General features: G+C 38.6%; 2 protein-coding genes across 4 annotated transcripts; both read left to right on the forward strand.

Annotated features, from left to right (window-relative positions):
• Positions 1–13,996: 13,996 nt before the first annotated feature.
• Positions 13,997–18,211, forward strand: LOC110628709 (ultraviolet-B receptor UVR8). 3 transcript variants are annotated; one of them, XM_021775502.2, is made up of 7 exons: positions 13,997–14,276; positions 15,071–15,110; positions 15,248–15,536; positions 15,631–15,980; positions 16,087–16,488; positions 16,739–17,129; positions 17,605–18,211. In XM_021775502.2, the coding sequence occupies exons 3-7, from the start codon at positions 15,312–15,314 to the stop codon at positions 17,845–17,847; spliced, it is 1,611 nt and encodes a 536-aa protein (XP_021631194.1). In that variant the 5' UTR covers positions 13,997–14,276; positions 15,071–15,110; positions 15,248–15,311; the 3' UTR covers positions 17,848–18,211. The 3 variants fall into 3 exon arrangements, with proteins under 3 accessions (XP_021631194.1, XP_043804640.1, XP_043804639.1); XM_043948705.1 differs by having other exon boundaries at positions 13,997–15,110; XM_043948704.1 differs by having other exon boundaries at positions 15,071–15,536.
• Positions 18,212–22,798: 4,587 nt separating this feature from the next.
• LOC110628710 (probable pectate lyase 5) lies at positions 22,799–24,789 on the forward strand. The gene is made up of 4 exons (XM_021775504.2): positions 22,799–22,973; positions 23,068–23,808; positions 23,924–24,062; positions 24,314–24,789. Exons 1-4 carry the CDS (start codon positions 22,855–22,857, stop codon positions 24,533–24,535), a joined length of 1,221 nt encoding a protein of 406 aa, XP_021631196.1. The 5' UTR covers positions 22,799–22,854; the 3' UTR covers positions 24,536–24,789.
• The last annotated feature ends 464 nt before the right edge of the window (positions 24,790–25,253 follow it).

Below are 25,253 nucleotides of genomic sequence, written 5' to 3' on the forward strand. Positions count from 1 at the left end.
AAATTACTAAGAATATGAAAAATAAAAATAATAATAGAACCAAATTTAGGCAAGTTGCATATGGCATGTACGTGTAGTTGTACACAAATATTCCCTACCTTTCATGAAAGCTAAAGGCAGCAACTTTATGCCAAAAAGACACATTCAATTTAGCTGAATTAGGCAATTGCTTCTAAATTCACAAAATTTAATTAGGGCTATAATGCTGTTTTCATCTTTTAATCAGCCTGAGCACAGGATTCCAATTGGTTTCAACATTGCCATCCCTAACAAAGTTGACTATATTCACTAATTTCTCCCCAAAAAAGACATCTATCCACCAAATTAATTTTATGAAATGGATAAATAATTAAGCCGAAATTGATAAACTAGGTATTGCGGTTAACTCGATTGTTCAAATTTAAGATATTAAAATTAAAAATATAATATTTAATAATTTGTAACGATATATTAAATATAATTTCAATTTCAATTTTAATTTTAATTCTAAATTAGGTCAGTTTGTTTTTGAATCAGACTATGATCAAGCCTATCTTCCATGATGACATGTAGAGATATATAGAGGGGTGTGCATCGGTCGGTTCGGTTCGGTATTAATCAAACCGATCAAAATCAATTTAATCGAATTGTTTTAAATTGTAGATCGAACCAAACTAAATAAGATAGAAAATGAATTGAATTGAACCGAACCGGTTCGGTTCGATTCGATTTGAAATCGATTTTTGAGCTTTTTCTCTAATTTCATTGAATTATACTATAATTTGGTCCTAATAAGAATTGATTTAAATCTAATATATTTAATTAATCATAAAATCCAATCTATTAATCATAAAATCCAAATTAATCAACAAAATATACTTAATCAAATATAATAGTTAAATTATAAAATAATTCAAACAACATCAAAATATAATAATAAGTAGTCCACACTCTATATTATGTCTATATACTTCATATAATTCACTAACAACCAACCATATATCTTTACTAGAGCAGTTAAGAAATTATTCTTTGAGGGAAAAAGGTTAAAATCAGTGAAAGGATCCTCATATAAATAAAAACAATTATTCACACTACAGAATGATCAATAAGGATTTACTGCTCTCTCAACTCAGCAAATGTATATTTATTTTCCATTATTTCCTTGAGAAAAAGTAACCAATTACTTCAACATATATGATCATTTTTATCCAATAAACAAGTTATCCCTATTTGTCCAAAATTTGGTCAAGTAAATGATGCTATTGAGTATTCAGAGTGTTGTGAATCACCTTCTGTGAATCTGTGCTTCTTCTCGGATGCATGATAGATTTGTCTGTATCTCCTTACACAGTCCAACGAGATGACGATTCAGGTTTTGTTCTACAACCTGTGAGAGAGACGTCTGTGAAACACTGAAACTTACAAGCTAAACTTACAAGCTAAGTTCATAAAACTTACAGTGAAAAGAGTCTCGCGAGCAATGGCTATGAGAGAGAGACGCGAGTGATGGCTGTGAGAGAGAGACGCGAAAGATGGAGAGAAGATGTAACGACCCGAAAATCGGACCGCTACCGGCGCTAGGATCCGGGTCGACTTAAGACCGCCGGGACCCGTAGCAAGCCAAACATACATCCTGGAAACCTGTCTAATCCCATACATGATCAAGAACATACATAAAAATTAAAAACTTTTCTTTCATACATTCCATCATACGCCAAACTCAACCTGTGCATGCACTGAACATATACATAATCATATCTTGACCCCTCTGTGGGATCTCATCAATGCCCCCAATGGGTGGCATAACATGTGTTGAGTTGGCTAACATAGTCATCAATAAACATCTAGGATCATGTAATAAAAAGGGATTACAACATCTATAGGGTCAAGCACAACTTCTAATCCTCAATATCATTATACGTAACATAACTATTCAATTATACATCATCTTACAATTTATCATGTCCACTTTCTAACTATTACAAACATAAGACTTTACTCTTCTTGACTTCTCTGTCTAGCCCGTACCTGCAATCCTAGGGGATTAGGGAAAAGGGGTGAGCTACAAGAGCCCAGTGAGCAGAATAATAGAAAACAATATTTAAATCTCATGCCATTATGTAATGCAACACATCACAACTAATCACATCTCGGATGGTATTATCACCAATAGTCATCTACATTTCCAAAGTGTCGGGACGTAGAATGGGTACAACCGGTCTTTCTCTTAACATAGCATATCATACATACCAATGTGCCAGGGACGTAGAATGGGTACAACCTGGACTTCCATACCATCTCATGCCGTAGCATCATCATACCATATGAGGACTAAAGGATCATTCAATGACCAATCCACATCAACATCATAAATGCAATGCAACATATTCGTGAATTCTAATGCAAACAACCTAATTCATCACATGGCATTCATGATGTATGAACATGCTCAACTTTATAATTCATGTAACAGCCCGGACGTGATCTCCGGCACTGTTACCGCTCACGGCCCAGGGCTATCCCTCGCCTGGCCTCTTGCCACCTCGGGCTTTCCACTGGCGTCGTGAGTAGCTCTTAACATCCCTTCACCCTCACGGGTTCCAGGCAGGATTTGTCCCCTTGGGTTCTCGTCAAACGCATCCTTCCCCAAGTGGATTTGGCCCAAATTTCCCTTGGGAAATTAGGTCGCCTCCCCCACTGCTTAGTCTGGTGAGAGTGAGTACCAATTGTTCCAATGGAACAATTGGTACTCACTCTCACCAGACTATTCCCTTAAAGTGGGAGGTCAAGGGTTCGAGCAGTGGGGGAGGCGACCTAATTTCCCAAGGGAAATTTGGGCCAAATCCACTTGGGGAAGGATGCGTTTGACGAGAACCCAAGGGGACAAATCCTGCCTGGAACCCATGAGGGTGAAGGGATGTTAAGAGCTGCTCACGACGCCAGTGGAAAGCCCGAGGTGGCAAGAGGCCAGGCGAGGGATAGCCCTGGGCCGTGAGCGGTAACAGTGCCGGGGATCACGTCCGGGCTGTTACAATTCATTTGCTTTAAAAACATAAAGGTTTATTCTACTCACCTCTTGCTGAAGCTCTACTGACTCAGAAGCAGCTGAACTCACTGCTGGGGTCCTCGGTTCCTCGGGTCCGAACCTACACAGGTGGACTCAAATGAGGGACCAAACAACTAGAACATAACTCTAAAAACATCCCCCAAAAACCCCCTAAAACACCTCAAACAATCATGCAAAAACATGCAAAGGAAGGCTGAACAGGGCAGGTTCGGCGGCACCTTCGGCGGCCGAAAGTCCCTCCAGAGCCGAAACCCAGGCAGGTTCGGCGGCACCTTCGGCGGCCGAAAGTCCCAGACAGAGACGAAAGTCTCTTTTCGGGGGCAACTTCGGCAGCCGAAAGGCCTGCCTCCCCAGCCATGTTCGGCGGCCGAAAGTTCCTTCGGCTGCCGAACCTGGTTTCTGCCAAAGGGCAGAAACTTGGCTCCTTTATGCACATTTGCCTCCCAATTCCTTCAACATGCATATAACTCATCCAAATCATGCAAATATACATACATTGGCTCCTAGGGGCTTCAAACTAACTTAAACCCCAACTACAACGCACAACAACAACTCAAATCCAACATACATGCTCAAAACATAACATTAACTCAAAAACCTAACTATGAGCTAAACATGCATTCTACCCCATAGATCTTGCATAAAACTTACTTTAAACATGAAATGAGTTTAAGATCGGCTCTTACCTCTTGAAGATCGAGAGAGAGACGTCCTAAACTCGAAGGTGGGAGATTTTGAGTTCTTGAACCTCAAAGCTCCAAAACTTGCTCAAAACTTGCAAATCTTCAAAACAACGTAAAAACTTGTGAAAATCTTGAAAGATTTGAAGGAAAGAACTCAAGGATGGTGAGGAATGGCGGAAGGACTCACCTTGGCCGAAAATGGGGAAAAACCTCGCCCGTTTTCGGCTAAGGGACCCTTTTATAGTGGCTGGCCAGGCCACGTTCGGGGGCCGAAAGTGCCTCCGCATGCATGCCATGTTCGGCGGCCGAACTTGAGGTTCGGCGGCCGAACCTGGGCTTCCCTCACTTATGCCTTCGGGGGCCTAAAGCACTCCCGAAGTGCATGCATGTTCGGCGGCCGAACTTTGAGTTTCGGCGGCCGAACCTGAGTTTCCTCCAAGGGTGTTTTTATTCCAAAAATTCATTTCCTCTTTAATTAAAATCATCAAAAACATTAAAACATTTTATGAAAACATAGTTTTACCCTCCTAGAGGTCTCCGACATCTGAAATTCCACCGGACGGTAGGAATTCCGATACCGGAGTCTAGCCGGGTATTACATTCTCCCCCCCTTAAGAACATTCGTCCCCGAATGTTCCTCAACTAGCACATAGCATGGCATATACATAACATACATACAAAACACATAGAACTCACAAAGAACTAACCTTAGAAAAGATAAGGGTATTGCTGGAGCATGGACTCCCGTGTCTCCCAGGTGCACTCTTCCATATTATGGTGGTTCCATAGGACTTTCACCATCGGGATTTCCTTGTTTCTTAGCTTTCTGATCTGGGTGTCTATGATCCGCACTGGCTGCTCAACATAGGTGAAATCCTCTTGGATCTCCACATCAGGCTCACTAAGAACCTTGCCCGGATCTGACACAAATTTCCTCAACATTGAAACATGAAAAACCGGATGGATTCTTGCCATTGAAGCAGGCAAATCTAGCTTGTACGACACATTCCCAATCTTCTGCAAGATTTCAAAGGGTCCAATGTATCGTGGGGCTAGTTTACCTTTCTTCCCAAAGCGAACCACTCCTTTCATTGGAGACACCTTGAGCAATACCAGATCCCCCTCCTGAAACTCTACTAGCCTTCTGCGGATGTCTGCATGACTCTTCTGTCTGCTTGCTGCAGTCTTGATTCTCTCCCTGATTATGGGTACCACCCTGCTGGTGATCTCTACTAGCTCAGGCCCTGCCAAGGCCTTCTCTCCAACTTCCTCCCAGCAAACAGGTGACCTGCACTTCCTTCTGTACAAAGCTTCATATGGAGCCATCCCGATGCTAGCATGATGGCTGTTATTGTAGGCAAACTCCACCAAAGGTAGATGCTGCCTCCAAGAACCGCCAAAGTCCAGCACACACATTCTAAGCATATCCTCGATAGTCTGGATGGTCCTTTCTGACTGTCCGTCAGTCTGGGGGTGGAAGGCAGTGCTGAAATCCAACCTAGTACCCATGGCATTCTGCAGACTCCGCCAAAACCTGGAGGTGAACTGGGGCCCTCTATCTGACATTATCGAAACAGGAACCCCATGCAGCCTGACGATCTCATCCACATATACCTGCGCCAACTTGTCCACAGAGTAGCCACTCCTGACAGGAATGAAGTGAGCAGATTTGGTGAGTCTGTCCACAATCATCCATATGGAGTCCACTCTGTTGGACGCCGCCGGTAACCCCACTACGAAGTCCATAGCTATATTCTCCCATTTCCATTCTGGAATAGGTAGCGGGTTAAGCATTCCAGCCGGCTTCTGATGTTCCAGCTTCATCCTCTGACATACTTCGCAGGCGGACACAAACTGTGCCACTTCTTTCTTCATAGCTGGCCACCAATAAACCTTCTTCAAATCCTGATACATCTTGTTGGCCCCGGGGTGAACGCTGTATCTTGCATTATGAGCCTCTCTCATAATGTCTCCTTTTAGCCCTATGTCATCTGGTACACACAGTCGACTCCCATAGCGGAGGATCCCCTTACTATCAAATCTGAACTCACTGTCCTTGCCTGACTGAACAGTCCTGGCAATCTTCACTAACTCTGGGTCCTCATGCTGTTTCTGAGCCACCTGCTCCAGAAACACGGGTGTCACTTTCATCTGAGCAACCAAGGCACCTGTACCAGACAACTCCAACTGTAGACCTTCATCAATGAGCTTGTAAAACTCCTTCACCACTGGTCTCCTCTCTGCCGTGATGTGGGATAGACTGCCTAGTGACTTCCGGCTTAGGGCGTCTGCCACGACATTCGCCTTACCCGGATGATACTGAATCTTGCAATCATAGTCACTCAGCAGCTCTACCCACCTTCTCTGTCTCAAATTCAAATCTTTTTGACTCAGGATGTACTGCAGGCTCTTATGATCTGTAAAGATCTCACATTTTACCCCATAGAGGTAGTGCCTCCACATCTTGAGTGCAAAGATTACTGCTGCCATCTCAAGGTCATGTGTGGGGTAATTCAACTCATGCTTCTTTAGCTGCCTAGAAGCATAAGCAATCACCCTCTCATTCTGCATTAGTACACAACCCAGTCCCACACGGGACGCATCACAAAAGACCGTAAAGTCCTCATCACTAGATGGCAGAGCTAAAACTGGTGCTGAAGTCAACCTCTTCTTAAGCTCTTCAAAACTCTCTTCGCACTGGTCGGTCCACAGAAACTTCTGATTCTTCCTGGTTAGTCTGGTCAGAGGAGCTGCTATTTTCGAGAAGTCCTGAACGAACCTCCTGTAGTAACCTGCCAAACCCAAGAAACTCCTGATTTCCGTCACTGAAGTGGGTCTAGGCCAGTTAGCCACAGTTTCTGTCTTCTTGGGGTCCACCTCTATCCCATTTTCTGACACTATATGCCCCAAGAACGAAATGCTCCTCAGCCAGAACTCACACTTGGAGAACTTGGCATACAAGCCATGTTCCCTCAAAGTCTGTAGAACCAACCTCAGATGATGGGCATGCTCCTCTGCATTCCTGGAATACACTAAGATATCATCTATGAAGACAATAACAAAGTGATCCAGGTATTGGCTAAACACTCTGTTCATGAGATCCATGAATGCTACAGGGGCGTTGGTTAACCCGAACGGCATTACAAGGAACTCAAAATGCCCATATCTGGTCCTGAAAGCTGTCTTTGGCACATCTTCTTCCCTTATCCTTAGCTGATGGTACCCCGATCTCAGATCTATTTTGGAGAAACAACCTGCTCCGGCTAGCTGGTCAAATAGATCGTCGATCCTTGGCAACGGGTACTTATTCTTGGTAGTGACTTTGTTCAACTGCCTGTAGTCGATACAAAGCCTAAGGGATCCATCCTTCTTTCTCACGAACAAGACTGGTGCACCCCAAGGTGAGGTGCTCGGTCGGATGAAGCCCTTTTCTACCAACTCTTGCAACTGTTCCTTCAACTCTTTCAACTCGGGGTGAACGCTGCTGTAGGGAGGGATAGAGATCGGTCGGGTTCCAGGCATCAATTCTATCTCGAACTCTATCTCCCTAGCAGGTGGTAAACCTGGCAGCTCGTCTGGGAAGACGTCTAGAAACTCTCTAACTACTGGCACCGAGGCGGGCTCTCTAACCTGACTGTTAAGCTCTCTCACATGAGCCAAATACCCCTGACATCCCTTCCTAAGCAACCTACGAGCCTGAAGAGCTGATATCAGACCTCTAGGTGTACCCCTCCTGTCTCCCCTGAAGACAACCTCTGACCCATCCTGAACTCTGAACCTGACTACCTTGTCCCTGCAGTCCAAGGTAGCACCATGGGTAGATAGCCAGTCCATCCCTAGAATGACGTCAAAATCTGTCAAATCTAGAACCACCAGGTCGGCGGACAAGCATCTTCCCTCAACAAATACAGGACTACACTGGCAGACTGACTCTGCCACCGATGGATCACACTTGGGTCCACTGACCCAGAGAGGACACTCTAACTCAGAGATCATCAACCCCAACCTCTGGACGGCTCTCGGAGCAATAAAAGAATGAGATGCACCAGGGTCCCTCAAGGCATACACATCTGAACAACCAATGACTAAATTACCTGCCACCACGGTGTTAGATGCGTCTGCCTCCTGCTGAGTCATCGTGAAGATCCGTGCTGGAGCTGATGGACCTTCACCTCTGAAACCCACTGAAGAAGAGGCTGCCCCTCTCCCTCTGCCTCTGCCGCTGGCCTGAGTCATGGCTGGAGCTGCTGGCTGAGCTACACTACCTGAAGCTGTCTGCTGAGACTGTGCTCCAAAAGCTGCCCTAGGACACTCCCGAGCCATGTGTCCCTCTTGCCCGCATCTGAAGCAGGCTGTTGTCCCAGCCCGGCAAACTCCCCTGTGTAGCCTGCCACACTTTGGAAAAACTGCATTATCTGCGCCAGAGCTTGAGCCACTCCCTAGTCCCAGACTAGACTTGACCTTGTTCCAAAACTTGTTCTTCTTGGGCTTCCTAGTGGTGTTACTCCACTTTTTGCTACCTGAAGCTGCTGCACTAAAAGAAGAAGAGCCTGGGGTCTCAGAACCAGAAGGCTGTGCCACTGACTGCTTAACTGTTCCCTGAACGATGGCACTGGCCTCCATTTTTCGGGCCATATCCATTATGGCATGGAAGCTCTCCCTGTCTGCTGACTGGATCAAGGAGGAATATCTGGAGTGGAGTTTCATGATATACCTCCTTGACCTTTTCTGATCCGTGTCAAGATTTTGCCCTGCAAATGGCAACAGCTCCAATAATCTGTCTGTTAACTCCTCTACACCCATATCCTCGGTCTGCCTCAACTGCTCAAACTCTATCATCTTCAGCTCCCTTGAACTATCTAGGAAAGCCCATCCTGCAAACTCGTTTGCAAACTCCTCCCAAGACATGTTGTCCACTCTCGGGTTCACATAATTCTTGAACCACTCTCGTGCCTTCTTGTACTTAAGCGTGAACCCGGCCATCTGAATGGCTCTACTGTCATCAGCTCCAATCTCATTTGTGATCACCTTAACCCTTTCAAGATACACAAATGGGTCATCCACTTTTTCATACTGAGGAGCACCCAATTTCATGTAGTCGGTCATCTTGACCTTGCTCCCACTGGCTGAGCTAGGTCTAGAAGGTTGAGTAACTGGGGCTGCTGGTTCTGTAGGTGGTGGAGGTGGTGCAACATTTTCTGAGGTAGGGTTTGCTGGATTGGGATAGTAAGGTGGGGGTGGATACATTGGGTATTGTGAATATAGTGGGTAGTAGGGTGGGTATGGCATCTGTGTGGGATAAGGGGTGAAGCTAGGGTAATCCGATGTACCTCCCATCGAATACCCGGAATTTTGTGAGAAGTGTGGGTAGTGGGGTGGCTGCACAAATCCCGAGGCTTGAGTGCCTCCTTGGGACTCTCCCATTCCCTCTTCTAACATACTAACTCCCAAACTGCCATCCCTTCTCTGCTCTACATCCATATCGTCCCCCATATCCTCTGACATTCCTCCCTGAACTGTTCCCCTCCCTGAACTGTTCCCCTCACTGATCTGCTTCTACCCATATCCAGAGACCTCCTAGGGTCTCTTACTGCTCTATCTCTGTTAGACCTACTAGACATTGCCTAGGCAATGTAGGAGGACGGGCGCTCATGCCCTCATCCTCAGGTGGCACTCCAGTCAATCTTGCTGATCGACGAGTTCCCCTCATCCTGTTTCTGAAAGGCAGCACATAACAAGCAAACATTAGCATCATATGGTTCATGTGGGCACACATGAACCCTCATCACATACATATCATTCATATCATTAATGCACATGCATATAGTCATGGCATTTCACATCATTAAGCAAGACAGGACTCCTCATCCTATCCTAGTGGACATGATCTTCCTATTGTGCTTGACCTTCTATAACCTCTATGAGCCCGACACTCTAGGTCCGACCATATGAACCTAGGGCTCTGATACCATTTTGTAACGACCCGAAAATCGGACCGCTACCGGCGCTAGGATCCGGGTCGACTTAAGGCCGCCGGGACCCGTAGCAAGCCAAACATACATCCTGGAAACCTGTCTAATCCCATACATGATCAAGAACATACATAAAAATTAAAAACTTTTCTTTCATACATTCCATCATACGCCAAACTCAACCTGTGCATGCACTGAACATATACATAATCATATCTTGACCCCTCTGTGGGATCTCATCAATGCCCCCAATGGGTGGCATAACATGTGTTGAGTTGGCTAACACAGTCATCAATAAACATCTAGGATCATGTAATAAAAAGGGATTACAACATCTATAGGGTCAAGCACAACTTCTAATCCTCAATATCATTATACGTAACATAACTATTCAATTATACATCATCTTACAATTTATCATGTCCACTTTCTAACTATTACAAACATAAGACTTTACTCTTCTTGACTTCTCTGTCTAGCCCGTACCTGCAATCCTGGGGGATTAGGGAAAAGGGGTGAGCTACAAGAGCCCAGTGAGCAGAATAATAGAAAACAATATTTAAATCTCATGCCATTATGTAATGCAACACATCACAACTAATCACATCTCGGATGGTATTGTCACCAATAGTCCTCTACATTTCCAAAGTGCCGGGACGTAGAATGGGTACAACCGGTCTTTCTCTTAACATAGCATATCATACATACCAATGTGCCAGGGACGTAGAATGGGTACAACCTGGACTTCCATACCATCTCATGCCGTAGCATCATCATACCATATGAGGACTAAAGGATCATTCAATGACCAATCCACATCAACATCATAAATGCAATGCAACATATTCGTGAATTCTAATGCAAACAACCTAATTCATCACATGGCATTCATGATGCATGAACATGCTCAACTTTATAATTCATTTGCTTTAAAAACATAAAGGTTTATTCTACTCACCTCTTGCTGAAGCTCTACTGACTCAGAAGCAGCTGAACTCACTGCTGGGGTCCTCGGTTCCTCAGGTCCGAACCTACACAGGTGGACTCAAATGAGGGACCAAACAACTAGAACATAACTCTAAAAACATCCCCCAAAAACCCCCTAAAACACCTCAAACAATCATGCAAAAACATGTAAAGGAAGGCTGAATAGGGCAGGTTCGGCGGCACCTTCGGCGGCCGAAAGTCCCAGATAGAGACGAAAGTCTCTTTTCGGGGGCAACTTCGGCAGCCGAAAGGCCTGCCTCCCCAGCCATGTTCGGCGGCCGAAAGTTCCTTCGGCTGCCGAACCTGGTTTCTGCCAAAGGGCAGAAACTTGGCTCCTTTATGCACATTTGCCTCCCAATTCCTTCAACATGCATATAACTCATCCAAATCATGCAAATATACATACATTGGCTCCTAGGGGCTTCAAACTAACTTAAACCCCAACTACAACACACAACAACAACTCAAATCCAACATACATGCTCAAAACATAACATTAACTCAAAAACCTAACTATGAGCTAAACATGCATTCTACCCCATAGATCTTGCATAAAACTTACTTTAAACATGAAATGAGCTTAATATCGGCTCTTACCTCTTGAAGATCGAGAGAGAGACGTCCTAAACTCGAAGGTGGGAGATTTTGAGTTCTTGAACCTCAAAGCTCCAAAACTTGCTCAAAACTTGCAAATCTTCAAAACAACGTAAAAACTTGTGAAAATCTTGAAAGATTTGAAGGAAAGAACTCAAGGATGGTGAGGAATGGCGGAAGGACTCACCTTGGCCGAAAATGGGGAAAAACCTCGCCCGTTTTCGGCTAAGGGACCCTTTTATAGTGGCTGGCCAGGCCACGTTCGGGGGCCGAAAGTGCCTCCGCATGCATGCCATGTTCGGCGGCCGAACTTGAGGTTCGGCGGCCGAACCTGGGCTTCCCTCACTTATGCCTTCGGGGGCCTAAAGCACTCCCGAAGTGCATGCATGTTCGGCGGCCGAACTTTGAGTTTCGGCGGCCGAACCTGAGTTTCCTCCAAGGGTGTTTTTATTCCAAAAATTCATTTCCTCTTTAATTAAAATCATCAAAAACATTAAAAACATTTTATGAAAACATGGTTTTACCCTCCTAGAGGTCTCCGACATCTGAAATTCCACCGGACGGTAGGAATTCCAATACCAGAGTCTAGCCGGGTATTACAGAAGAGACTTTGGCTTTGGCGAGTGGGTGGCAGGGTGGGTGGCTGTGGGACTGGCGGTTGGGTGGGTGGGTGGCTGTGGCTGCGGGACTGAAGCGGCGAAGGATGGAGAGAAGAGACTCTAGCTTTGGCGAGTGGGTGGGTGGCCGGTGGGTGGCTGTGGGACTCGCTCACAACTAGGATGGGTGGCTGTGGCTACAGGACTGAAGACGCGAAGGATGGAGAGAAGAGATTTGGTCTGAGAGAGATGAAGGTCGGTGGCTGTGTATGCGGGATGGGAACTAGAAAGTGTCGAAGTGATATAACCCTATAATAAAACGCAGCGTTTAAGGATAAATTCGGTCGGTTCAGTTCGATCAAACTATTTTGTCTCCAAAATCGAACTGAACTAATCAATCCGAAATTTTTAAAAATTAAAACCGAATCGAATCGATTTTATTTTAAAATCAAACCAAATTATTAAATTAAATCAGTTCAGTTGGTTATTTCGGTTCTAACCGAAAAATGCTCACCCCTACATATATAAAGGGCTATTTCACATTTAGTTTTAGAGGGCAAAAACATTTTTCAGAAAATTATCACTTTAAATGCCTTTGGAAAAAGAACGATTTGAAATAAATTATTTTCTTATTTCTTTTATTTTTTTTAATATTATCAATAAATTATAAAAATTATTTTTATTGATAGCAACTCAAATAATAATATCAAATATACAATTAATTTTAAAAATTAATATTTTTATTATTAAATTAAAAAAATTACTTATAAAATATTTATAATATTGTATTTACATATTTAATTTGTTGATAAGTATATTTGAGTAATTTTGAGAGATTTCGTATTCTACTCTCTCAATCTCTCATTTTAAAAAAAATAAAAATATTTATAATCTCATATATGAAGATGCTATCATACCATACGAAGAACTTATATATTTTTTGGCATTGGCCATGATAGATCCATCTCCTAGCATGTCATATTCTCTTTTAGCTAAAAAAGTTAAATTTAACTTTTAATTATAGAATGAGTTAAAAATATTAAATTTCATCTTTTCACTTCTGAATTATTATTTAAAGGTTAAATAAATTTATTTTATTTAGTATTTTATTAATAATTTAAAAATAAATTTAAATTGAAAAATAAAATTTAATATTTTTAACTTTTATTATATAATTAAGAGTAAATTTAATTTTAAAATTTTATTTTTTAACTAAAATTACAAAGAATAAATGAAATAGGAAGAAAAGAGGTGAAAGAAGAAGCAACCTCAAGGGAAAATGGTCCCAGTTTGAGAGTTGCTTTAGCCTTCTCATGTCACGTTGCTCAAAATAATGCACCTTGTCTCACACGTCTGTTTCTCTCAGCTTCCATCTCAAACTACAACTTTTCCTCTTATAATTAATATTCTGTCTCATAATTTTTATTAATTATCTTAAACTTATTATTTATTTTTTATTTATATCATAAATAACATATAATTAATTATTGTAATTCTATTTATTTTTATTTATTTTTAAAAATACTAAAGCATTGTAAAAATATATATATATATAAATATAAATTTTAAATAAAAAAAATATTCAGTGATTATAACTTTCCTGTTTTTTTCCATTTGTTGATAGATTTGTTTTTTTTTTTCATTATCAAACTGCAAATTTTTCCAATAAATAAATAACACATAAAATATTAGAGCTTCAAAGTGATGGCAAGTATTTAATTATTTCAAATATTTATATTAGATATTCAAAACAATATATTCTTGAATTATCTTAAATTTGTAAAGAAAATAAATTTCTGATATGTTTGGATATCAAAATATGAATTGAGAAGTTAAATTTAATATTAATATAGAATTATTAGTAAATTATGTTTTTTTTTTATTGAAGTAAACTATGGATTTCAATTGTGTGATTTTATTTTTCCATCCAAAAATATAATTATGATAATTTAATATTATAAAAATAAAAATACTAATTTGTTTTATTCTTAAAAAATAATATATTAATTTTCTAAAAAATCACTGTATTAATATTACTATTAATTTAATATAATTTTAATTGAAACTTCAAAAATCATGCACACCCTATAAAAGACACCTCATCCCTGCAAAAAACTTGTAGATATAAAAGGGAAAAGAGACACCTCTCTTCCTCTTTTATTCACTCTTGTTCAACAATAAAAATCTCTTTCTTTTACCTTTTCTCTTATAATTGCAATTGTTTGTCTGCTTTCTTTCACTCTTTGAGAGAAGAGAGCAATCTTTGATCAGAAACTCTTTCTCTGCTCTCCAATTTGATCCTAATTTTAATGTTTATGCCTTGGAAACCTTGAGATTTTCTTCAATTATTGACAGATGCAGATGGGTTTTGAGCAATCATGGCCATATATCATGTGTAATCTTTGTTTCTTAATTGTTATATCACGATCTATAACGATCATAATGTACAGATTATAAAGCTGTTCAAGCTTGCGTTTTTCTTTCTTTTTCTCTTTTTTTGGCTTGCCTTTGGGTTAGATTCTCTTGTGCTTGTTTTGGTTGGCATGGTCAAGTGTACTCCTTGTAGATAATCTGATGTTGGTTTTATTTTCTGGATATGCTAAAAAGCTTTTTTTTTTTTTTTTTTTTTCTTGGGTATAAAGTTGTTGATAATCACATCCTCTGTTTCTGGGTTTTCAGACCATGGATTCTGATTTTGCTGTTGTGGGTTATTGTTCATCAGGTCAACAAAGAGACTTTGATTAATTTTTTTTGGGATGTTTTAATGAGTTTACGTGAACAGAAGGTTCTCTTTTGATTGTGGTATTCTTTGCTTTTTGGGTTCTTTTTGGGTGTGGAATATCCTTTCATCTAAGAATAGTACTCTTCTCTTCCAAGTATTCGTTCAGTGTTTCTATAGATTGCAATTTCTCTCAGATTCAATTGGATGATCTAAATTGCTTTGGTCAAGCTTAATATTCAATCATCGGGTCACCCTTTTGCTTATCTGGGTCTCATCTCCTTTGCTTGTGCTTTTGTTAGATTATCTACTTCTGCTTAAGTGTTGTCTTTTGTTTATACATCAATGGAAACTTTTAAGCATCCTTTATCTGTTCTTTTAGCAATTGACTCAAGTTTTTGGATATTTAATTTTGCTTTCTACTTCCTGCTATTTAAGGAAATTTTATTAGCGTGTGTTCTTACCTGTAGGTTTGAGAATTGAAGCTTGCTGATTAGTGCATAATTTAAGGTAGATACTTTGGACCAAGATTTTACTTGAAAAAAGAACTAGTGCCAATAATGAAGTTATAGACTTTAGGTGATATGCTGGACGATGGAGAGACTAATGTAGTGATTTTGGTATCTCTTTTTCCATCAACTGTCCAGCAACTTAGATAATCTTCTCTGTCAAGTTTGGGCACTGCCATAATTTAAGCAGTGCCCATTTCCCATGGATGCCACAACGAGTGGAACCTCAAGTATACATTACCATAACATAACTGACCAGCCCATTACTGCCATTGTTGCTGCTCCTGTATCAACATTTCAAAGAAGCCAACGCCATTGTTTTGGGGACTCCACTCCTGGAGAATTCCCATTGGCTGCCAATCCATCCGTTGTCCTCCATGTCCTGACTGCTTGTAATTTGGATCCCCAAGACCTTGCAAAATTAGAGGCATGTTTCCTTTTGTGATACATTTTAATTATGAAACTACTTTTTACTCTTAGAATTGATAATGCTGCAGATTTTTTTTGCATGTTTAATGCAGGCAACATGTTCCTTCTTTAGGCAGCCTGCGAATTTTCCCCCTGACCATGGATTATCCATATCAGAGCTTGCAGCTCTGGATATGTGCCAAAAGAGAGCCATATTTAAGCCTATGACTCCAGAAGAACGTGAACATTTGAAGCAAAGATGTGGGGGCTCATGGAAACTAGTTCTGAGATTTTTAGTGGCTGGAGAAGCATGTTGCAGGAGGGAGAAGTCCCAGGCAATAGCAGGACCGGGCCATAGTATTGCTGTGACATCTAAGGGAGCAGTGTACTCCTTTGGCTCTAATAGCTCAGGACAACTTGGTCACGGCACCACTGAAGAGGAATGGCGACCTCGACAAATCAGGTTGCTAATTCTATGATCATTACTTAAGACAGGATATTGTGAATGCAGGAAAAGCCAAGGGAGATAGTTGTCTAGAGAGAGTTAATAGAACTTCACTATGTTGCAGATCCCTGCAAGGCATTCGAATTATCCAAGCAGCTGCTGGGCCTGGCAGGACAATGCTAATTAGTGATGCTGGACGGGTGTATGCCTTTGGAAAGGACTCCTTCGGTGAAGCTGAATATGGGGTTCAAGGAACTAATCTGGTTACAACTCCACAACTGGTTGAATCTTTGAAAAGCGTATTTGTTGTCCAAGCTGCAATAGGAAATTTCTTCACTGCTGTATTGTCCAGAGAAGGCAGGGTGTACACATTTTCTTGGGGCAGTGATGGAAAACTTGGTCATCAGACTGAGCCAAATGATGTGGAACCTCATCCTTTGTTGGGGGCACTTGAGAATATACCAGTGGTGCAAATTGCAGCTGGATACTGTTACCTTCTTGCTCTGGCATGTCAACCTAGTGGCATGTGAGTTGCTCCATCTGTTTACCTTAAGAAAACATTCTGAGATATCCTAAAGAAAAACAAAAGTGGAAAGTATCTTCCAGAAATTTCATTTTAGTCGGGCATATAAGTTGTTAAAATCCTTGAGACAGTTCTGTAATTTGATTACATCTGGCAACTAACTGATGCCGCTTAGACTATGTTTATTACTCAATTGATGATCACAATGGATGTTATTTCTAAGCTGTGTGTTATTCTGTTTTATGTGTATCAGGTCAGTATACTCTGTTGGATGCGGCTTGGGTGGGAAGCTGGGGCATGGATCAAGAACTGATGAGAAGTATCCTCGATTAATTGAACAATTTCAGCTTTTGAACCTTCAGCCTGTGGTGGTGGCAGCTGGTGCTTGGCACGCAGCTGTGGTAGGGCGAGATGGACGGGTTTGCACGTGGGGTTGGGGACGTTATGGGTGCCTGGGTCATGGGAATGAAGAGTGTGAATCAGTTCCTAAGGTTGTAGAATCATTAAGCAAGGTCAAAGCTGTTCATGTAGCTACGGGGGATTACACGACCTTTGTGGTTTCTGATGAGGGTGATGTATACTCATTTGGTTGTGGGGAATCTGCTAGTCTCGGACACAATGCTGCTGCTGCTGCTGACGCACAGGTGCTGTCTCTCTTTCATGATTCCTTGTTTTCTTTAGTTTTTAGGTGATTTAACATGTGAATTAGCATGCTAAATGTCTCATATAAGCACCCTTAAGTTTACCCCTTGAATGCAATAATAAATTGGTGTTTAATTCTTGATACATTTATGAAATTATGAAGTCATTCAAGAATTGCATCTCATGAAACATGAGGTTACGTGCCTAGCCTGACTTGGTCTAGCTAGGCACTGACTTGATCTAGCAGCTAAAGACATATTACTCTAGTTTGCGTCTCCCTCACTCAGAAAACCTGAGGTTAAGGTTACGTTTCGTCTGTTGGGAGGCAGTTCTGCTGACATTAAAACTAACAATTGTTTACTCTCCGGAGTTTGTATCCGGTTGCCATTCAGGAACTTGCGTGTTTAGAGAAGAGATTGTTGTGTACTAATAATATAGGAAACTGATAGAAATCCATGTTGCATTTTGTTTTCTCAGGGAAATAGGCATGCCAATGTGTTGAGTCCAGAACTAGTAACATCGCTGAAGGAGGTGAACGAGCGAGTGGTGCAGATCAGCCTCACCAATTCAATATACTGGAATGCTCACACATTTGCACTAACTGAATCTGGGAAACTCTACGCATTTGGCGCAGGAGACAAAGGGCAACTGGGTATAGAACTAGTGAACAACCAGACCGAAAGAGGCAATCCGGAACCAGTGGAAATCGATCTAAGTTAGCCGGAAAAATGGCTCGCCTTACTGTTCCTTACCCTTTTTTAACTCATCAGCACGAGCATTATTCTATGCATTTGGCGTCTAGATTTCCCTGTTTATTTTGTACATAGAAAAACAGAAAGAATTGTGAAGATTTAAAGAAGCAAGGTTTTAGGTAGCAAAAGGCCCATACTCCTCATCCTCCATGACTTTACTTCTAAAGAAAATTAAGGTGAGTGCTGCTTGGGCATTGTAGTTGTTGTTAATAGTTCATACATTTGTTTAAGGTTCATTATAACTTGTTTATGCAGATTTGGACTCTTAGTATGGTTAAATTAAAATGTAAAAAATTTAAACCTCAATAAGATTTTTAATAATTTAGAAAGCATTATCCTTTTTCATTTTTATTTTATTTTATTTTTTGCATTTTAAAATTTAAGAATTTTGTTAAAATCACTATTATTAATAAATTAAATTATGTTTTTGAAATTTTCATGGAAAATATCTTTGGTTTTTCTGACATAATGAGCTAGCCCAAAACTCAACCCAAACTGGCCTTTGTGTCTAGGCTCGAGAGTAGAAGAGGGACGTCCTTGGACAATTGTCTTCAACACGATCATTTAAAATAGATTCATTTGACATGTATACCATTCTTAATTCTCGAAAAAAAAATATGGCGATCCCATTTTTATTTGTGTTATTTTTTTAAAGAAGTTTACTGGCTCTTCCAAGTTTTGGACCACCGAAGTTAACACCCTCTCTTTGTTCGGCTAGTGCTTTTCCTTTTCTGTTCCATCATTTCATTTGGTGGCTTAGGGCTTTCTTATTAGACGGCGTTCTAGAGATGATATGTGACTGAAGTTTGCAATGGTTTGGAATAAGTCTTTCTTGTTTGATAGGAACTCCTTTGCATGCGTGTGATGGTGGTAACTTTGAGAGATTGCTTGTGTGCTTTATCTCGATGGTTAGCGTCTCTCAGAGCTGCCATCTAGCAAAAGTTCGGTTGGGTCGATTTGAATGAAGTTGAACAGGCGGCAGTGCACAATTTAGGGATCCAATTAATGGGTTTAATTTCAAATAGGTGTTAGGTTGTTAGTGGGGTTGCCCTAAGTTGGATAGGGTTTTTGCATGCAAGTCTTGTAGGATATGTATTTATTTATAGGTCTTAAAATGCATCTCCAGTTTAAAATAAATAAATAAATAAACCTACTACTTATAATCCTAAAAATGGATGTAAATCACAAGACTCATGGTAGCAGAATAAACAAAGACTCCAACATTAAGATAACAAAGGATTAGGGTTAAGGGGATTGTCAAAATCAGAGGTTGGGGATGCACAACCACATGCCATGTTCAGACTTTTGCAATTGACAACCTTCACTTCACTCTCACGTCAACATATGCAACTCCTCAGCTTCCTGCTGCACTGCCTTATCCTCTACCAAATTCAATTCGCAATCGCATTCACAAAATTTTTCTTGATTATGTTTCCTTCTCCAATCACATGCCCATCAAAATCAATTTGTACGTTATGAGCTTGAAGTGGCCACTTGGCTTTCACACATATATAGTTTCATCTTCTTACAAGTGACCATTATTTTGCATAACATCTCATATTAATAACTATTTTACCTAATTTTATTAGAGACAATAATCTAAATATGCGTATCAAGTTATGCTTGGGTTTGTCCTAACTACAAATATTTTTTCTAACTATACTAACAGATTAATAATTAGTAAAATAAATATATATTAGACCTACAAAAGAAAGAGATGCTGATTTTGAAAGCAGGACTAGTAGAATCTATTAGGTCCACCAACACATTTTCTCAACATTTAACAGAAATATCAATTTTAGAATTTAATAAAAATTTATAATCATTCAAAATCAAATTTTGTATAAGATAATTTGGTAAAAATACTTCTCTTTTTCATTTCTCGAGTATAAATTATTAAAATCTTCCGAACAAAGTCACGAAAAAAAACTTTTACGAGATAAACCTCGAATAAAGTTTTAAAACTGACGTTGTCGTTGCGATTCCGAAAACTCATAATAACCGGTAAACCTCCATTGAACATTATTTTTCGAAACAATCAAATCAATAAAATTTAAAGAAAAACCATCCACAGAAACACACATTACTCTCACATTAACGAATTCTCGTCTATTCGCTGAGAAGCAACCATTAAAATATAAAAAATTACGAAAAAATTTCATACGAAAACTAAGAGTTTTTATTTCTATCAAAAATAAAATGTCCGACTTGTATTTAATAATTAAATCCTTCAATGCATTAACTATCTGAGGATTGTCGAAGCCTCAACAGTTTCAACACAGGACGATCATTGCTTTTAACTATCCCGACCTTTGATAGGATGAACCACTTCACTGTTACCTGTCAAATTAATATTCGTAGTAGTGTTGTTAGAGGCATCCTGTTGAGAGGAATGAAAATCTATAACAACGTTATGTTTAATATTTTTTTATTTTTTTTTAGTATCATTATTTATTCGGACTGCAATTTTTTCATCAAATTTATCAAGGACAACAACATCCTCCTCTAAATCATGCTATAAATCTGCTAAATAGGTTTGTATATTTTGAAAATTGATTGGATTATATGTAAAAAATATCACCACCATACAGAAATTATAAGTAATGATTGGAATATTTCTAAAACTTTTAATAGGAATAATATTTTTTTTATTGATAGTCAATTATAGGGGAGAGCATAAATCGGTTTGAACCGAAAAATCGAACCGAACTGATCAATTTTGGTTTAATGGTTTGGTTAATCAGAAGGTTCGGTTCGGTTAGTATTTTTTAATTTATTCGATTTTCGATTCGGTTCGGTTCGATTAAACGTGTTAAATAATCAAAAAATTGAAAAATCGATTTTATACATAAAAATACTGATTTTATATATATTTTTAAATTTTATATGGATTTTTATGGATTTTTTTAAGTATTATTATTATGTATTCAAACAATATTTATTGATAAATTTATGTGAAATATTTATTAAATTATTCTATTAAAATTAAAAGCAAAAAATTAAAATAAATTACAAATTTCGATTTGAATCGAATCAAGCCAAATTAATTTTTATCGATTCGATTATATTTTTATAATTAACTTTTTTAATTTTTAATATTTTTATAATTTAATTTTTAATTTATTTTTATTCAATTCGATTTGAAATCCAACTCACCGTTTAACATCCCTATCAATTAATATATATCGACTCGTAAAAAAATAAAAAGAGGAAGTTAAGTTTTAAAAAAAAACAAAACAGACGAGAGCATGGAAACTTTACCGTTTAATTACTTAAACTGAAGATTAATTTTGAGATTATTTTGCTTTTTTTTTGGTTGACACGTACAAGCTTACAGAAAGGGCCAAAACAGCCGTCTGCCAAGTGGCAAAATCTCAGTGAGCCAACGTTTTAAGTTGATGGCTTAATGAATTTCGTATTTTTGAGAAAAAAAAATGAGGTGGACAGGGGCTGTTAACGGAACAGTAGAGATCACTAACGTACAAAGACGAGCCAATCATAATGAAGATCAGAGCTCGGCCTTTGCTATTTGTGGGACCTACCAAAGAGTAGCAGTCAACTTTAGTATGTCGATCTAGTGGATGAGAAGAGAGATCATAGGGTCGGGGCCCACTGGAGAGGAATATAAGGGAACAAAACTCACATGGGCGAACGTGCATTTCCAAGGCGATAAAAAGAAAAGCATTAGCCATGTCAGATATTGATGGATAGTACGGACAGCCCATGTGGATATTTATTTATTTTCTTTTCTTTTTGACTTCGATTTTTCTAATTAACTAAACAAATTAAATTTATTTATTTTATTAAAAAAGCTTTCATCTCTCTTATTATGCGTATCAAAAATTATTATTTTTTTAAATAATAAGTCGCTGCACACGTGCACGTGATTATGGAAATATAATATTTACCACGTATTTCAATATTTAAAAAAAAATAATTAAGGACAGGTTATATATTCAAAAAGTATAGTGTGAATGTGTAAAGAGATTGCTGCTATGCTTAGAACATTAACTGTGTATGCCATGTGAGCTCATGGACCAACCTACTCGCTACTCCCAACTCCCTGCCCCCTGCATGAAATTTTGTGTATAAAATAAATTCATGAACATTTAATTTTGTGTATAAGCAAATGTAGTTAATAGGATTACAAGTAATAAATTTAATTTATTTTTTTCTAATAATACTCTTCACTTACTCTCACTAACAATTAAATAACTGATATTATTTTAGAAAAAAATATCTCAGTTAAACAGAGACGAGCATGAACGACCATGACTACATGCAACTTGGTTTATGGGGGAAAAAGAAAAAAAAAAGCTAGAAAGGAGCAACGTAGAGGATGACTTCATTTTCAACAGAAACACCGACACCAACATTAATACTATACAAGTGTCGGTGTATTAATTTTTAATAATTTTCTGTTTGTTTACCTTAAACTTACATATCACTTTAGCCTCTCTTTTTTTTTATTTATTGAATATTATTTTAATTTAATTTGCTATTTATATTACAACTCAATTTAACCACTAATACCCTATATTTCTTATTTTAAAAAACTTTTCAACTTTATTTATATTATAAGTACAGAAAATGAATTTCTCTTTTGATCAAGAATTTATATTCTTTATAAATTTTTTTTTTCTGCTAGCTAATTTTTATGAGTTATCCAAATATTAAAAAATATAAAAAATATATATATATATTTTTTAAAAATTCCTTCATTAGATTACATTAGCAAATTTAAAACTAAGTGTTTATATGCAATTAAAAGAAAAGAAAGGAAGAAAGAAGGGTTTTGCTTAACTGTCCAAACTAACTGATTGGGACCATTTTAATTTTAACAGAAAATCCAATAATAATATAACAAACTCATATTCAGCAAGTCCATTCCCTTTATAAACCCATCTCTACTCCGTCTACTTTCTCACAAATCTTAATTCATTGCCCATTTCCTGCTATCTCTTACACTAAAGAGATGAAGCCAATGGCAACTCCACTCTCTCTTTTAATCCTCTTACTACTAGCAGTGGCCCCCAGATTTATCTCTTCTTCCCCAGTTCAGGATCCTGAATTAGTAGCAGAAGAAGTTCACAGGTACATTATTTATTTATGCATTGCCCTTGTCAACAACATTTATGATACCAATAAATCTGACATTCTCTTTTTGTCTTGTTGTTTTTGGTTTTAGGAGCATCAATGCTTCCAGGAGGAACTTGGGGTTTCTCTCCTGTGGAACTGGGAATCCGATCGACGATTGCTGGCGGTGTGACCCCAATTGGGAGAGGAACCGGCAGAGATTGGCTGATTGTGCAATTGGGTTTGGTAAACATGCAATTGGTGGAAGAGATGGTCAGATATATGTTGTTACAGATTCTGGTAATGATGATCCTGTGAATCCCAAGCCAGGAACTTTAAGACATGCTGTTATACAAGAAGAGCCTCTGTGGATAATTTTTGCTCGTGACATGGTGATCAAGCTAAAGGAAGAGCTTATAATGAACTCTTTCAAGACCATTGATGGAAGAGGAGCTAGTGTTCACATTGCTGGTGGTCCATGTATCACTATACAATATGTGACCAATATTATAATCCATGGCTTAAATATACATGACTGTAAGCAAGGGGGGAATGCCTATGTGAGGGACTCCCCAAGCCATTATGGGTGGAGAACTATATCAGACGGTGATGGGGTATCAATCTTTGGAGGAAGCCATGTGTGGGTAGATCATTGCTCTTTATCGAATTGCAATGATGGATTGATTGATGCCATCCATGGTTCCACAGCCATTACTATCTCTAACAATTACATGACCCATCATAACAAAGTTATGCTTTTGGGTCACAGTGATGGCTATACTCAGGATAAGAACATGCAGGTCACAATTGCTTTCAACCATTTTGGTGAAGGGCTTGTGCAGAGAATGCCAAGGTAAAAAGTCTCCAATTCTTTTCATCTTTGATTTGCTTATGCAAAAGTGCAAATGGGTGGTGTGCTGAATAGGGCTATATGGTTCTGATCCTTGAGAATTTGTTACTTTTTGCAGGTGTAGACATGGGTATTTCCATGTTGTGAACAATGACTATTCCCACTGGGAAATGTATGCAATTGGTGGGAGTGCTGATCCTACCATTAATAGTCAAGGAAACAGATTCCTTGCTCCTAATGATAGATTTAACAAAGAGGTGAATGCATTTAATAATCTCATATTTTATTAATAATATTAATTATTTTACTAGTTGTTACTTGTTTTAATAGTCTATCGTTGTTATAAGAAATAATTTCTCCTCATTCACCTCTTCAATCTCGTTAATAGTGCTTTGATTCAGTTAAGACACTAACACTGTCTTCAAAATTATTGACCGAACAGAACTTTAATTTCTGATTCATCAGAAAAGTAACCATTTCTAATCAATAAGTTTAATAAAATATTCAGGTGACTAAACATGAGGACGCACCAGAAAGTGAGTGGAGGCATTGGAATTGGAGATCTGAAGGAGATTTGTTGATGAATGGAGCATTCTTTACGCCATCAGGGGCTGGAGCTTCTTCTAGTTATGCAAGAGCATCTAGCTTAGGTGCAAGACCATCTTCTCTAGTGAGCTCAATCACAGCTGGATCAGGTGCCCTTTTTTGTAAAAAGGGTAAACGTTGTTGACTAGTGGCTTGGTCACCAGCAATTATCAAGCTTCAAGGGAAAGGGTAAATGGTGAAATATAGAAGGTTTAAAAAAAGGCAATAAGGACAACTGTAATTACTTGGGGCATTAGGGTTTTTTTTTAACTCTTGATATTGATGGTTTCAAACTTTAGGGTTATATAAGACAGACCATCATGTGTATCTAAATGAAGAATCATGATAGAAAACTTCATGCGTTCAAAGTCCAATTTTATAAAGAAAAAATTATATAGCATATAAGATGAAATTTTCATATTGCATAGAAATCAGTAAATTATTATTTGATGCGAAAGTTAAGAAGCCGATATTTGACACTCCTGACTAAAGAAATTAAATTTATCTCTAAACTATATAATAGGAGTTAAAAATATGAAAATTCATCTTTTAATTTAAATTTATTATTAAAAAGTTAAATAAGTTTAAATAAAATTAAATTAAGTACAGAGAGGACAGTTCATACTTTTAAAACCTCTGATAATTTTATACGATATTTTAATGATAATTCAATGGTAAATTTAGATAAAAATATGAAATTTGACATTTTTTTTTATCTCTGTTATATAGCATATGGATAAATTTAGCATTTTAGTTATTTAATTTTTATGGTGGACTTAAATTACATATCTTTTAAATTTTCAAAAATTAAATAATTATATTTATAAAATTAGAATTAAATATTTATATTTTTATAAAAGTTA

Source organism: Manihot esculenta, chromosome 12 (genome assembly GCF_001659605.2).
Source record: "Manihot esculenta cultivar AM560-2 chromosome 12, M.esculenta_v8, whole genome shotgun sequence".
Taxonomy (NCBI): Eukaryota; Viridiplantae; Streptophyta; class Magnoliopsida; order Malpighiales; family Euphorbiaceae; genus Manihot; species Manihot esculenta.